The 16,543-nt window shown below is 44.6% G+C and overlaps 1 protein-coding gene across 2 annotated transcripts; it reads left to right on the top strand.

Moving 5' to 3' along the window:
* The first annotated feature begins 2,165 nt into the window (after positions 1-2,165).
* Positions 2,166-8,617, top strand: LOC146341258 (uncharacterized). Of its 2 annotated transcripts, XM_084805083.1 has the most exons (3): positions 2,178-2,295; positions 4,142-4,612; positions 7,237-8,617. In XM_084805083.1, exon 3 carries the CDS (start codon positions 7,513-7,515, stop codon positions 8,158-8,160), a length of 648 nt encoding a protein of 215 aa, XP_084661209.1. In that variant the 5' UTR covers positions 2,178-2,295; positions 4,142-4,612; positions 7,237-7,512; the 3' UTR covers positions 8,161-8,617. The 2 variants fall into 2 exon arrangements, with proteins under 2 accessions (XP_084661208.1, XP_084661209.1); XM_084805082.1 differs by lacking the exon at positions 4,142-4,612 and having other exon boundaries at positions 2,166-2,295.
* The last annotated feature ends 7,926 nt before the right edge of the window (positions 8,618-16,543 follow it).

Genomic DNA, 16,543 nt, shown 5'->3' with positions numbered 1-16,543 from the left:
GAGTGGGTTGCCATTTCCTTCTCCAGTGGACCACATTTTGTCAGAACTCTCTGCCATGACCTGTCCGTCTTGGGTGGCCCTGCACGGCATAGCTTATGGCTTCACTGAGTTACGCAAGCCCCTTCGCCACAACAAGGCAGTGATCCATGAAGGGGATCTGGGCTTAGTTCATGGCATAAATTAGCATCAGAGGACATATGTGAAGATGCCCCACTGTCAATCAGCCATGTAACGTTGGTTTTTCTTGTTTGGATTACATTAAAAGTTCTGTGACCTTTATTTTTATGCTGATTATAATCCTTTTGGTTCTGGGTCTCCTTGGAGGAGTTAAAATCACTCCCTCTGCAGGTGGCCCTTTTTGTTGCATTTAAAGAATGTGGGCGGCTACTTTCTTTGCGTCTGCTTGGTTGGCTTTCAAAATCTTCACCTTTGGGCTTGTTTTTGGTGATCATGTAATTTGAGCCACTTTGTTTTTCAGTTTCCACATTAGCCTTTTGTCTTAGTGCTTCTTCCCTTATGGAGCTTAGTAAATCACTTAATGTCTTTCTTGTGCATTAACCATTGAAACAAATGCTGAGTAGCTTCATGAAAGGGAGCTTAGAAATAGCCCCATTTTTACCTGATCATTTAATATTTGCCCCAACGTGGCCAGCATATCTAGTATATTAGTAGACTTGCAATATGCTTACCAGCGTGCCCTCCGTCCTTTAAGCTTGTACAGAATAGTTCTTTCAACAATTAAACTTGTTTCTGGGTCTCATCTTCTCCATATAATTTCTGCAGCACCTTAAGCATATCTGCAGCCATTTATTCTCTTTTTATATGCATAATGTGATCATCTAGTAAGCATTGTATTAATAAATTTCTTGCCTTTATGTCTTTGGGGTCCCATCTCTCAATGTCCTGTGTTGCTCTTTGTCCAATGCTTCAGGAATCCCATCCACCTCGACTTGGTTTCTCAGTCTGAAGCACCATACATGATAGTCCTCTGCATTTAGTTTGGGAATCACCTTTTGTTTGCTCTCAACCATGGTTCCAATTTTTAAAAAGTCAAGTCTCATTTTGCAGTGTGTGTGGCTTCAACTGTTAAACTGACCACATATTCAGTCTCTAGTTGTTTAAAGAAGGAACAACTGCTTTCTGGGCTCCTAACCCATGTTGGATAGTCTGGTGTGCCTTACAGCAGAGTTGCCTTATACAAAGAAAGCGTGGTAACACAGCATTTATTATTAGAGGGAATAAACGCGGGCTAGAGCCAGTCTAGAAGTTCAAATCAACTTACTTTATTGGTGCATTTACGCACATGGTTGAAGAAGGCTATCTAACTACAAGCAGCCCCTAAAGCAGGGTGTATGAGTGTGAGTAAGCGAAGGCATGAGAGGTGGTTACTCGCCTCCATCAGAGAGAGAGTACATGTTGGCTGTTGCAGAGGCGAAGAGGAAGGGAGTAGGAGAGAGGAACCGATCCAATTACAGGACCTAAGGGGGATGAACAAGACAAGCGGCTGTTGATACAACACGTTCTCTATCACCCCCAGTGTCTGGAAGCATGCGGAGTTGTTCCTATTATCTAACAAAAACCACCACACATTTTAAAATGCCACATTTAGCACTTGACATCGTAGTCGTATATGATCTCATTGATTTCAATAAGGCTTACTCCCAGATAAGTGAGTATATGATCGCAGCTTCAGTGTGCTCGAAGCTGTTCATGTACATACATCAGTTTAGTAATCGATAGAACAACCCTTCAAGGCAGGTCAGCGTTATTATCCTGAAAGGCTGATGTGATCTTAGGATTCGAATCAGGATTTCAAAAACCGAACTAATCATAATATTTTATGTATTTATTATTGATTGATTTGATTCGACCCCGCTTTTCTACGAAAAATGGCGCGCGAGGCGGCTTACAATCGCTGACAAAAATAATAAGCACATAAATTAAAATAATGGAAAACACAAACCATGATCACCGTATCTTACGTCCGTGAAAGAGTTTGCAAACTGTCTGAGCCTGCGTTCTCTTTTTCACGCGCGCGCGGGCTGGTTGCACAGCGCTGCTTTCTTTCCCCCTGATCGTCGGCAGGAGGAGAGTTAAAACCATCGAGCCGGAGCTGTCATGCAAAGCGGGGGCGGGGGACAGGATGCACCAAGGGGTCCTTTCCTGTGCCTGAACCCGCCACTGCCCACACACACGCACGGAGAGGGTGGCTCTTTCCCTCCCAGGCCCGAGGTTGGAATGTGCCTGCCAAAGGCGCGCAAACCCCTCCCGGAATCCTGCGTTGGGGCTGCATCGGTGAGAGCTCCCAAGACCGATATAGGGTGGAGCCCAGTGTATGGGGCAGGAAAGGGCAGGGAGTTTGCATGAAAACACCCATTTATGGGGAGATGCCAATGAAGGGCAATCTTTCCTCTCCCCCCCCCCCCCGGTTTCTTCTCCGTACCCTAGATCAGTTTAGAGCAGGGAAATCTTCCTTCGATTTCTTTTTCTATCTTTCCCTTTGTCTGTTTGGCTTCCTTCCCCTTCATCCCTTCCATTTCGCGGCAGAGTAGGGCCCAGCCTTGGGCGGGATTTTGAAGACGAGTGGCTTTAAAGGGGGGTTATACCAATTCCTGAAGGAGAAAGCTATCCGCAGCTACTAGACCTGAAGGCTGTATGCTACCACCAATATCAGAGGCAGGATGCCTATGTACACCAGTTGCTGGGGAACATGGGCGGCAGGATGCTGTTGCACTCATGTCTGCTTATGGGTTTCCCTTATGGGTTTCCCGTGGGCAGCTGGTTGGCCCCTGTGTGAACAGAATGCTGGACTAGATGGACCCTTGGTCAGATCCAGGATGGTTCTTATGACTTTATTGTCCGTTATAACATTTCTTACGACCGCAGCCCTGATCTCTAATGTGTGATGCACAAAGATCTGACTGTCTATTGCTGCATTTATGATGTATTACCTGAATGTTTGATTCGTTTTTTACAAACAAACAGTGGGTTGCAGCCAATGTTATCCATCCTTAGAGTAGACCCATTGAAATTAATGAGACTTAAGCTAGACTAACACTGGATACAACTGTGGAGGAGTTGGGGCTTAGTGGTAGAGCAATGCTTTGCATGCAGAAGGTCTCCAGTTCGATCCCCAGCTTCTCCAGGTAGGGCTAGGAAAAAATCCTGCCTGAAACCTGGAGAACAGCTGCCAGTCTGTGCCAACAATACTGGGGTAGATAGACCAGTGGTCTGACTCAGTATTACATAGCTTTCTGTGTTCCTAATATATTGGATATAACCCAAACACAACAAGCATCATTTTTTTTCTGGGTACCATTTAAGATGTAATTTATATTGTAAGCTCATTGAGGCAGAGACCTATTTGTTTATGTAACTCTGTACATAGGAAGCTGCCTTATCCCAAGTCAGATTGTTTGTCCATCTAGCCCAGTATTATCTATTCTGGCTGGGAGCAGTGCTCCAGGGTCTTGGGTCTTTCCCAGCACCTGGTACCTGATCTTTTTAACTGGCTTCTGCCTGGAGTCTTCTGCATGCAAAGCACATCATTAATCACTGAGCTGTGGTCATCACCATGTGCAGTGATGCCACTGTAAACAGAATTTAAAATTAAGAATATTTAGCACCAGCAGTGTGCAAGGTGCTGTACAGAACAGGATGACATAGTCCCGCCTAGGGAGCATACAGTCTATACTTGGTGGGCAAGACAGGGAGAGGTTGCCAAATGATTGGTGACAACGGGGTAGGGAGAGTAAGGGGGCAGTGCAGGTGCTGGTAAAGAGGCTGTTGTAGTTCAGTGAAGACTTGGCTGAAAATATGTCTTTCAAAATCGATTTGAAGGAGGAGGGGCCTTACCCTGAGAGAGCGGGAGGCTACTGCAGACCATGGGCATGAGGAAAAGGCAAAGACCTCAGGGAAGATCCAGTCCTTTCAGAATTATTCTTGCTTGACTTAGGTTGCAATTCTACGCATACTTGCTTGGGAATAAGTCCCATTCAATTCTGTGGGGCCTAATTCTGAGTAAACATGCATAGGATTGGGCTGCATGTAGCTGATTCAAAGCATCTTTTAGTTTTCCTCTGAACTGTTCACATTGTAAACCTAATGTCCCTATGTGTTTATTTCCTTCTGGGGTTTCCAGCATAGTGCCTGTAGGAACCAATGTGTCCATGGACACCCCTCTTGGCACTTGCCAAACTCCCTGCCTTTCCTGATTTTTTTTTTTTAAAGAATTAAAAAAAATCTTTTTTAAACTGGGAAGCTGGCATGCTACAAAGCAAAGGGCTGCACTCCAGCACCATCTTTATTTGGGTTCAAAAGGCTGGTTTTGTGTTTTGGAGCGCAGACCCCACCTCAGCCTTGTACTTGGGCTCTTAGGCAAGTTACTTTTCATTTAGTCTTACCAGTTTGCCTTGTGGGAAATGAGCATTTTGTGACTGGCCGTGCCCACCATGGGAAGCCATTTTATGAATGGGCAACGCCTGCATTGCAGCCATTTTGTGACAGGGTCCATGACACTCAAAATTCCAAATGTGCCCATCAACCCAAAATATTTGGGGACCACTATATAGCTCTGCGGAGATAGTAAGTGGTGGTGATGCTGAGTATGATGGTGAGTCTGACACAATGGATGCCTCTTAAATAAGGGAAGTCTGGCAAACCCATGCCCCACTAAAGTTTAAATCTTACATTTCCAATTTGCTAAGGAATACATTTGCAAGCACAAGACAAGAGCTTGCAGGGGAGCCAGCCACTGCAAGTTGGAAACTCAGGATATGGGCATCCTCCTCTCTATATAGTCTTGAAGGACTATGGTTTTGGAAAGCCAAAAATGATTTCACACATTGATTTAAACTAATCAGACAAATCTTCAACTGCAGGTTTCTAATCATGAACAAGGGACTGTTGGATGTGCAGTCAAATTATCAAGCCTTGAAATGAAAACAACAACAGCACACAATTCCTAAGTACAGAAGTTGAGATTCTCAGATCCTTGATTTTGCAGAGCCATATCAAAATCAACCAATGTATCTCTCTTTATATATATCTATATACAAAAGTAGAGGGGGGGAAATCCTCAAGTTAGTACAATAAACCTGGAGATAATTTAATTTTTGTTACATGTTTTCAGAGGAACAAAAATTAAAAGAAGAAAAATCTTGATTTTAAATCTGCTTTATACTTTTGCTCCAATATATACAACATGAGAATGTTGCTTTGCAAAGGTATCTTGTCAGTTGCTTACCTTCTGTTAATAATTTCCAGAGGAGTATCCATGTTAGTCCATTGCAGCAATATCAACAAAGAGTCTTGTGGTACCTTAAAGACTTAACTAATTTAGAGACAATCCTATGACCCCCTAGACAGCGTCTGGGGGACCATAGGATAGTTTGGATTCCTGGATCTGAGATCAGAGAGAGTGCTCCAACCTCGGACCCAGGAGTCCAAGCTCCCCACCCCCTCACAGCCGGCGTAGAGAGAACCATGCTGGCTGCCTCTCCGAGCTTGCAAAAGCAACCTCAGAGAGAACAGAAAGGGGGTGGTTCTGGGGGAGGGGAGGGGAGGGGAGGGGAGGGGAGGGGGACTGGGGAAGCAGGGATACGAGCTATCTCCAGCCCTCCCCAGCCTCCTTCCTTCCCCCTCTGCAGAGCTCTAGCTAGACAGACAAAAATGCCTCGGTGCTCCTCCAGTTTTATATAGGATACCCATCAGCAGCTGAGTTCAGCAGCTGACAGGCATCCAGATAGGACTGCACCCATATTCTGGCATAAGCTTTCATGAACTATAGCCTGGTCCATGCATCTGATGAAGCAGGGTATGGTCTATGAATGCTTATGCCAGAATAAATGTGTTAATCTTTAAGGTGCCACAAGACTATTTGTTGCTTCACTTAATACATATTAGTATGTTGATAGAATCATGTTGGTAACATGTCATATAATCAATAACCATTCTTCCATTAAAGGGGTTTCCTCCTCTTACAAAGAATCAATATTGTAATTGGGCAGTATCCTATTCAATGCTACCGTTAACTTAAATTACATTGCATTAGCATAAGCCACCTCTACCGCAACGCCAAGAATATTTGCTGGTGCGATGGGGTTTCTGGGGAAACCCGTTGCACCAGCAAACACTATTGTAATAAATTAATTTGGTATCAGAAGGCATTGCGCACAAATGGAATGGCTGCTTCTGTGGGTTGCATCTTTACCATCAGCCAACCCCTGAATCCATCTGCAGCTTCTTCTCCCCATTTTCCTCTGGAGAAAAGAGCCTGGAACCTGGACTGTCGCTGTGTTCACTGGGCTTACTCTAAAGTGTGCATATGATTGCAGCCTGTATTGCTTTGGGGGCCAGAAGAGACTGAACTCCCCCTCCAATATCCCTAATTATATTGTAGCTTTGTGTGAATTTTAATAATAAGCTGATTTAAGAGCCAATCTTGGCTGAAAAGTGAGGAATAAATATAATAAATAACTAGTTCTTTAGCTGCATCCTGTTAAACAAACCAAAAATGTACCGGCTTGGATCCAGACTTAGTCATGCTTTGAAGTAGACCCTTTGAAATCAGTGGGACAAGTAAATCATGACCAAAGTCCAATTGATTTCAGTGAGTCTTCTCAAAGCATGACTAAGGCTGGTTCCACCCTACTGAAACTAAAAGTACAACATAAATCATGACCATTGATAGTACAATATCATGGTACAACTTTGATATCACATATGATAAAATGCTGCTTTTTGTCCACCGTTCTTCCAACAAATATCTGAGCCAGTATTGCAACTTTATGTGTGTTTTTGTATGCTGGATTGTGCATGTAGTGGGCTGGGGAGAAGACCTCAAGAGAAAGTATTCTTCAACTTTATTGATCCACATTAAATTGGGCAGCATCCAATGCTGCTGCTGCACTAGCAGAAGTTAACATTAGCAAAGCGGTGAGCTAGCGCAACCAGAAACTAGTCCAAATTAGCGCTTCTGAATGGGACGTGTTAGTGGAGCTTGTGGAAGGGACCTCCACTGGCTTGTCTTGTTCCACACGCTGTAAAAATGGGCTAGTTTCCAGGGTTGTGCTAGCCCCCTATTGCGCTAGTGTTTGTTTCTTTAGTGCTGATGGACTGCTAGCATTGGATAGTGCCCATTACTTTTGTCACCCCACTAGCAGCAACTCACTGCTTGTTCTTCCTTCTTTTTCCCTCCTTCCTTTTTTTTTTTGCTCGCTTTTGTGCCCTTGGTAGGTGATGAAGCAAAGAAAACGCTGCTGATCCAGAGGCTGCAGAGAAGTTATCGAGACAAGTTTGGAAGGAAACAAAAGAACCACAAAATCAAAACAGCTAACTCAGGACAGGCAGCCAAAGGATTACCCTGTGGGAGAAGCCTTGAGATCGCTTGCACACTCACTTTGTGCTTGGAGAGGTGTGTGTGGGGGTCTCTTTAACCACTGCAGGTCAGGCTGAGGTGTGTCAAGGCAGGCACATCCTTTTTGCACGAGAACCTTCTCAAGACCAGCAGCCATGGGGGAGAAGTCCCACACGTGCCCCTACTGTGGGAAAGGCTTCCGGCGCAACTCACACCTGACCCGGCACCTTGCGACCCACTCTGGCCTCCAGCGCCCCTTAGGTGGGAAGCGCCTTGGGCAGCAAGTGCCAGAGGAAGACCGGCCATTCAGCTGCAGCTACTGTGGGAAGACATTTGCCCGCAGCGCTCACCTGGCCCGACACCAGGAGACCCATTCGGGGGAGAGGCCGTACAAGTGCACCTACTGCGGGAAAGCCTTTGGGCGCAACTCCCACCTGACCCGCCACCACAGCACGCACACCGGAGAGCGCCCCTATGAGTGCGGGGTCTGTGGCAAAGCCTTCACCCGCAGTGCCCACGTCACCCGCCACCAGGGCACGCACACTGGGGAGCGGCCATTCCGCTGTGCGCACTGTGGCAAACGCTTCACCCGCAGCGCGCACCTCCAGCGCCACCAGGGCATCCACAGTGGAGATAAGCCCTTCTCCTGCCGTGACTGTGGGAAGGGCTTCACCCGCAACGCCCACCTGGAGCGTCACCGTGCCACACATTCGGGCGAGAAGCCCTTCAAATGTGCCAGTTGTGGAAAAGGATTTGGGGCTGCCTCCCACCTTGTAAGACACCAGAGAACCCATAAGGTTTAATTGGCTGGGGTTGCTCCTATATCCATCCAGACTGGGATCAGAAATGGCCAGTACAGAGCACTTGGACATAGGTACATCTTTATAAGGATGGCTGTTTTTTCACCTCTTTCCTCCATTCTCAAATACCCAGGTGTTTAGCTGCTGTGACTTGGGAGAGAACTGAATGTAACACATTCAGTAGTGTTTATATATAGCCTGCAGGGAGAATGAAGTAATGTGAAATTCTTCCACTCCGTTCAGCTCTGTAGGTCCAGTGACGACAATTTTAGATGCTGGATCTGCAAACTGTTCTCTTTTTTTCAGATGGGAAGGGAGGTCTCAAACCTGCCTGACACCGTCTGCTTTTGTCTGAGCTTTTCTTCAGTTTCGTAAACGAAGGCGACTTTTAAAATTCCAGCTTACCTATCAAGAAAGATGCCATGCTCATCAAAAATAAACTTGCGGGAAATGCACATAAGACTCAGTGAGAGGTGTTTGAAATCCCCTGCTTTCAGCATGAGCAGGGATGTGTGGTCATATTGTAAATTTGCCAGTCTGCAGAGACAAAAATATCTTTCTGGGGTGATTCACCTGGAATGAATTTCAAGTAACTCTTCCCTCAATTTTCAATTTTGAGCCCCTGTGGCCAGGTGAATACTGGTTATATTACATTTCACATCTGCCTGCAGTGCCCAAGAGAAATAGTGCAGGAACATAGGAGCACTGTGCCTGTCTCTTGAGCACTTCAGTTTCCCATAGCAGGAAAAAGCTATTTTTTTGCTTCTGAAGCCAACTGTTGGAACTTGTTTTACCTCTTCTGTAGCACATCCAGTCTCTGCAGCTTGCTCTACAATCATCTTATCTGCAAGTGGGGCCTGCAACAAAAAGTTGCAGGGTGAAGTGCTCCTGTTCATTGTGCCAGCCAGCCATGCTCCTTTTGGGGATACTCCATTACATCCCCCCCCCGGGGGGGGGGTTGCAGCCCTCCCAAAAGACCCTCAGAATTCTGTGGCCACTGAGCATGCTCTGTCCTCATTGGACTTTTTTGGGGCACAGAGGGGTTAACTACCTTAGGTTTTTATTGCTAAAGTTTTTTTCTACTTTTGAAAACCTTGGGGCTCCCCCAAGCATGCTGGCCTCTCCCTCTTATTTCTCAGGAGCCCTGTTTTGGCTACGGAGCTGTCATAACTCAGCACCTGGGTTTGCTATCACTATAAATCAGGGGTAGTCAACCTGGCGCCTTCCAGATGTTTTGGACTATAACTCCCACAATCCGTGATTATCGGGGTTGTAGTCCAAAACATCTGGAGGATGCCAAGTTTACTGCCCCGGTCTAGATGTGATTTTCTCCTCGCAACAGTTCTGTAGGATATTGGCCAATTTACAGATGGAGAACTGAAGAAGAGATAGTGATTTTATCCAGGTCAGCCACTGTGAGGCTGAGCAGAAGTCCCAACCCAGACCCTGTGGAGTGCACAAACTAGCCTGTATGCTGTTTTGCGTCTCCCAGACCCTCCACCTCTTCAGTCAATCTTAGGTTCTTTTTTCTTTTTACAAAACCAGTACCTGGTATAGTTATATGCTTCACAGCATAACTCCAATGTGGTCTAGAGGTAGATAAAAGAAGTTAGACCCAAATTTAGTTTTTGCTGTATTTTTAAAAGTCTTTTAAAACTAGACCTCTTAGGTATTTTTGAATGGGGTGGGGGGAGTTGCAAATGTCATCAGTCGCAACACAAAACGGTTAAAACGTTTTCTTCTGCAAAAGAAATTTATGAGGACAGTTGGGGACTCTTTAGCATAAACTGTTAAAGCTGTAGCTTGGAAATCCTGCTGCTGTGAAGCACACTGGAAGTGTAGCAGAAGCAGTGGGCAGATATTTTGCTGGAGTCCCTGAAACACTCCTTTCACTCAGGCCTGTGCCCCATGGAAATACTGCCTCACTTTGCACCCTTCTAGGGGCTTCAACCAAACAATTTATCTCAGCAGCTCATTGTCTGTGGCTTTAACTAATCTGAGCCTCCAGATCTGTGGCTATTTGAGGGTATGGACACTCCTGACTCTTGAGAAGCACTGACCGCACAAGGGCACGACCATGTTCTTAGAGGCCCCACACAGGGCACCTGCCATGCCGCTGACTAAGCTATACATGGCATTTGGCCTTGGCAACAGCAGTGGGCACACTTGGGTATGTTGTCTTTATTGTTTTTAATTTGGGTTCCTTGGAATCAGGGAAACACAGCTACACAGAAAGACTGCAACTGTGGAGCAAAGATTTCATAAAAGGTTTGAATTTCAGAAGAAAACAAAATTGAAACTCGGTAGATGGGAATAAGATCCAAGAATTAACTGCAACCTGCAGAACAAACCCTCCATTGGTTGTAGTGAGAGAGAAAGTACTTTCTAACAGTTGTACCAGTTTGCTAAAGAACAAGTTTATTGTTTTCTTAAGCCTAAGTGGGTCATAACAACGGGAGCTGCCTGGAAGAGACAGCCAGACACTCTTCTCTCTCTGCTTTTTCTGAACTATTTCTAGTTACAAAATGGAGGAACCAGTTCTTATATATCAGGATGCCATCTTGGTGGCCATCTTGGTGTAGCACAACAAAATTCGTAGAGCTATTGAAAGGGCCATCAAGAACAATGAGGTTGAAATGCAGCTGCTTTTGTGCTCTTGTGTAATCTCATATTTCTCTTTCTCTACATGTGTGAACACTGATCTTATATGCCAGCTAAGAGAGCGCAGTAATAAGAGTTTCCTTCTGCTTCCTATGAATTGAAAACGGCACCAAGCTTGACATTTGTTCATAGAGTTGCTAGAACAGTATGGAAAACCTGAAACCACGAACCTTGACTACATTTGTGCAGTATTCTGTGTAGGAAAGACTTGCAGTTGTTGGCTTTCTTTGTTTATAATTCCCAGGACCCAGCAATTGTTGGAACCATGTTTGAGATATTGTCCCTTATGCTAAATGGCCATTGCAGCCTTTTAACTAGCTTCCCTAAGCTAGTGCCCTCCAGATGTATTGGGATTGCAACGCCCATCATTCCCAGCCAGCATGGCCAGTGCTGGCTGGGAATGAAGTGAGTTGCAATCCCAACGCATCTGGAGGGCACCAGGTTGCGGAAGCCCTGCCTTAGGAGTTCATTCTTTAAGGTCAGGCATTGCTTTTAGATGGGGATAGCCCTAGTAAAGTTGGTGCCATCTCAACGCAGTAAGACCTAGAAGGATGACCATTCTCCCTTGCTCTTTGGTGGCTCATTTCACAACTAGTTTGTGTTTCTTTCCATAGGGCTGAGGCTGGTGAATTTTAGTCTGCATACTTAGAGGGAGGAGCACAAGCCAGGTGTGTTTGCCTTGCAGCAGGAGCCAGAATTTCTGGTCTGCTCGTTCCAACATCAACCATAAGGCACTGTTCCTATTAAGGAGTTTGCTGCTTTTTTCATATGGGCTCCTACCTAGGCTGCCATAACACTACCTTGTGTTGTCTGCCAAGGAGCTTTCAGGCAGAATGGAAAGATGGAATTTTCCAGGGAGGTGCAGCCTCTGGCCATAGTCTACAAATCCAGGCCTTCTAACCTCCATCAGTCCCTCATTCTAGATCAGTACAAGTCTCCCCCCACACATTAAATCCAACAAACCAGCAACATTGGATTGAATCCAAACTTGGTTGCGTGGGCTTTAGCCCCACTGAAATCCATAGGATGAAGTTAGTCACAACTATCTTCGATCCCAGTGAAATCAATTAAAAATGACTTGGTCTGGATCTAACCCACTGGCTGTTTTTGCTTTTCTGCTAAACCCCTCTCCTGATATTAGCCAGAGAGCCTCCCCACCACCCAAAAAGTTGGTGTGTTTGCACCTAACCTCTGAAACACCAGCAGTTTACTTCAGTAGTAAAGTATTCCATCTCAAGTCAGTGCTAACGCACCAAAGTGAAGAAGAGTAGTTTAGCTGCCATTACATCGGCAGTTCAGAGAGTACAGAAGAGAAATACTGTACTGTTGTTTGTGAGTATATCTGAAAATGCTCAGAAAATAAAAACAGTGCCATGCCTGCTATTCTGAAGGCAAAAAACAGCCACAGTTCTGAAACATTCTTGGAGAGTGGAAGATCTTCATGGCACAAATGGCTCTCCGTAAACAAGCAGCCTGTTCAGGGCCTAATTGTGATACTACAGTTCTATAAAAAGACATATGATGAGTCTCAGGTAGTAGGAAACTGGCGCGTTTCCCTTGTTGCCTGATCTCAGAAGGAGCAAGAGGGAAGGGATGTACAGGTTTTGCTGGCTTTGTGCATCTGTCAAAAGCAGGGATGGGGAAAGTGTGGGCCTCTAGATGATGGAATGCTCCCATCAGCCCTAGCCAGCATAGCCTATGGTGGCGGTGGGGTGATGGAAGTGGTAATCTAACAAAATATGGAGGGCTGCACGTTCCCCATCCCTGGTCTAAAGAAAAAAGACAGGTATCCTTGATCCTGTGCTTAATTGGTCATTTTCATTATATATTTTGCATGCACATACAGTATGTCTACTTTATACATGTACAGCAGCAAGATGCTACATTACTTCTGGGGAAGCAGGTGGTCTCATTCCCAATGTTAAGGGTGCAATCCAGGGAAAAGAATTCCAAAGGCCTGTTGATTTCAATGGGACTTAGAAGTAGAGATGAGAGCCTGGAAGAAAACCAGAGAAATCCCAATGGTGGGATGTCCCCCACCCCGGGACTTTAAATTCCAATTTATGGAACTGAAACATTGGAAATCTTGAAGAATAATTAAAAAAAAAAAACCACCTGTGAAATATTTTCTCTTAGAAGAAGTGAAATGCTTTCAAGATAAAGTTTTACTCAAAATATATAATTTGAATATTTTTATGTAAGACAATCAACAGCATTAGAGAATGATAATTGCTGTGTATATTGCAGACATAAAACACTGAAATCCTAGGTGCATTTCTGCACTTAAGGTGCTGCCGTCTTTATGAGAGGAGCATTCAGGGCTCTCCATGGGTTGTGAATTGTTGCTTGCCTTCTGCAGATCATTGATCTAGTTTGGAGATAGGAATTACAAGCAAGTATCCTGCATCTCCTGTCCTTTGATGTGACACAGACACCCTGCTACAAAACGAAGGCATCTATTCTTGGGAGGTGGCAGTCTTCAACACTTACCTGGGAGTAAGCTCCACTAAACAGTGGGTCTTACTTCTGAGTAAACACGCATTGAGTTGCTCTGTAAATTTCATAAATATTCCAAATAGTACAATTTGATATGCCAGCTAAGTTAGAAATTATGCATTCTATATTGTTAATACATTTAGGTTTTATTAAGTAAGTATTGCATATATTTCCATTTCCCCCCAAACTTCCTTTTTTTTCTGGAAAGAAACAGATTTTTTTCCCCCATGGCTTCAAAATGTTACATCTGTACTTGGAAGAGCTTTACATTCACTGTACTGCACCCATCACGTTGTTTTGTTATATCTGGCCTGGGACTTCGCTAATACAAAACCTGTGGGACATAAACTGCAAACTAAAAATGACAAATCTTTATTTTAAATCTTCAAAGGTTGTATATAGATGATAATTTTTCAGAATTGGAGTCAGTATTGTCACACGTATCGGTTGTGGCACCTGCTCATTTTTTTCTGCACAGTTGTGGACTCTGGTGAAATCAGTTATGCAGATTTCTGCAGTTGTGCTTCAGGCAGTACCTGGTAAAAAGGAGAAATTAGCTCCCAGCAGTTCTGCAATATATGTGTGTATGTCTGTCCTAGGTACCTCTTCAGTAGTAGCCCTCCTTAGGTGTTCTAATCCCCCATGCGATTAGATGCACGGGGTGCCTACATGAGAAGAACAGGCTCCCCACTGCAAATGTTCACCATCTGATTTGTGGAGGGTGGCACAAGGGGTGTAGCTTGCACGCCCATTCCCATGTGATTTGAATTGTGTGAGGAATTCGAATGCTCGAATAGGGCTAGTTATGGTACTGACTGTGATTTCTTCCTAGGGTGGCCACTTGTGCCTCACCAGAAAAGAGGAAATGAACCCCCAAAACAAAGGGGCCATGGATTTGCATAAAGTTATGTCTATATTTGCATACATACATATATATATATATATATGCGCGCGCAAATACAGACATAATTACTACAATAGACATATAATACATCTCACTGTAGTGGGAAGGAGTGTGATCAGGTGACCTGTGGGCCTCCTCAATCTGCTGTCCAGGTGCTATGTTACTTACTTAATGTTGGGCAACTGCCAAGGCCCCTGGGTGCTCTCTCTTCACATGGTTCTTAATCTTTAAACCAGGCTGGGTAGCCCACCAAATTGAGGGCGCCTTCAGATAGAGAACTCTCCTCTGACAATCCTTCAAATAGGGGACTGTCCTCTATAAAGTAGGGCACATGTCCACCCTATGCCCCCCTGCATCCGTCAACTTGGATCAGTTTTTTTTTTAAATTATATTTTGTTTAGTGTTTGAGCATATATTTTATCTAGTCCCTAAGAAAGAAAGAAGTCCATCCCCAGTATGGTGACTGTTAATACATCCTCTCTCCCCATGTTGACATTTTTTTTCTAGTAGAGATATACATATCCACGAGAAAGGAAATAAATATGTATTATATAGCCCTTTAAAAAGACAAGTCCAAGGCAACCTGTTCCCACACAGCCATCTCCCAACATTCATGTGAGAAATTCTGATAGACACAAAACCCCATGTAGATTTTTGTGTAAACTCACTCTTGAGGGAGAGATTATGTGGCCATTTGTGACAAAAGTTACTATGAGGTGAAATTTTTCTCATTCTTCCGTGATGTATAAATATACCCTCACATGGACATTATTGCCTATAGCATCCTTTCCCAACCTAGTGCCCTCCAGATACGTTAGACTACATGCTGACTGGGAATGTTGGGAGTTGTAGTCCAACATATCTGAAGAGCACCAGGTTGGGGAGAGCTGATCTGTAACCAACATCTCAATCCTTAGCCAGCCACTGCTCCTCTCCCCCCCCCCCCCGACACACACACACACACTTTGAAAGCCCCTCAGGATGTCGCTAAATAAAAATTAACCTGGGGACAGATTCCTAAGAAAGCATTAGCATAGGAAAATTATGGGGGAGTGTGCCGCTGGATTTGGATGCCTTTCCGTTCTCTTGCTGTTTTGAAAGCGGAGGCAGCTACAGGGCTAGTTCCTTTCCTTTATGTAGCAGAGATCTCTGTTGGTCATCTTCGACCTCCATATACGTATTAAACTGGGGGCATTGACATGTGGAAAGGAATGTCAGCCCCTGTTATGGGGGGAAAAAATCTCGTTGCGCCTTAAAGATTTATGATTGAATGAGCCAGCCTTCATCAACCTGGTGCTTCCAGACTTTTTTTGGACTACAACCCCCAGCATTCCTGACTATTGGCCATGCTGGATGGGGCTGATGGGAATTGAAGACCAAAATATTGGGGTTAGATCTAGATTTAGTCTACTTTGAACAGACCCACTGAAATGGATAGGATGGAAGTTACGATTTACTTGTCCCATTGATTTCAAGGGGTCCCCTCTAAGCATGACTTAAGTTTGGATCCAACCCAGTGAGGACACCAGGTTGGGGAAGGCTGACACAAGCTTTCATTAATGAGTCCACACCAGACAAATAGTCTGATGATCTGAGCTGTTATAAAGCACCTTCCTAATACTCCCAAGCTAGTGAATAGTGTGTGGAAATTGGTGTCCTGGCATGTACTTTTGTGTCAGAAATCTCAACACTTCCAAGGTTGTAGTTTTATACAAAGGAAGCCAGGAGTTGTGTCTTGTCAAGAAAGAACTACTGATGCTCTAGATAGAAGACTAATTTCCTGGGCAATGCCACATTTTTGCTACAGAGAATGGGCCTTTCTTGCTTCCATTCTGGAAAGAAATAGACCCTTGTGCTGCAGGAACAGCAGTCATGGGGGACAAAAGGAGCCTAAATGCAGGCATAGCTAATCTCTCCACAGCTAGTGAGATCTGAGCTGAGTTGCATTTAAGGCCTGCTCTATGCATGCAGCAGAATGAGGTGGTAGAATGAAGTGCCTCACTTCAGATTGCAGGTGGTGAACTCCAATTGTGAATGCTTTTTTTTTCTTTTTTAATTTCCCTGCATAGAAAATTAGCATGGCAGGGAAGGCTTTTATCTCAGCACTTTGCCAGCTCTGCTGGCTTTCCATTTACAAGGTATTTTTCACAAAGAGGAGCATTCAAAAATAGGAACACCCACCTGCAGTTTAATGTGGTACAGTCCTTTCTCTCATTCTGCTGCGTGGGTAGACCAGAGGCGCTTCTACATGTGGCTTTTGTTGTGCAATTGTGCTGCCTCATTCATGAAATTTTATGAGGGGGATTCCAGATGTGTGGTTCTCCG

Source organism: Heloderma suspectum, chromosome 6 (assembly GCF_057233095.1).
Source record: "Heloderma suspectum isolate Gila_16-S chromosome 6, 16-S_ref, whole genome shotgun sequence".
NCBI lineage: Eukaryota > Metazoa > Chordata > Lepidosauria > Squamata > Helodermatidae > Heloderma > Heloderma suspectum.
The sequence above is the reverse complement of the archived record's forward strand: the minus strand, read 5'-3'. Positions and strand labels throughout refer to the sequence as shown.

Coding starts and splice junctions, on each gene's coding strand:
- LOC146341258 (XM_084805082.1), top strand. CDS start 7,513: ATGGGGGAGAAGTCCCACACGTGCCCCTACTGTGGGAAAGGCTTCCGG.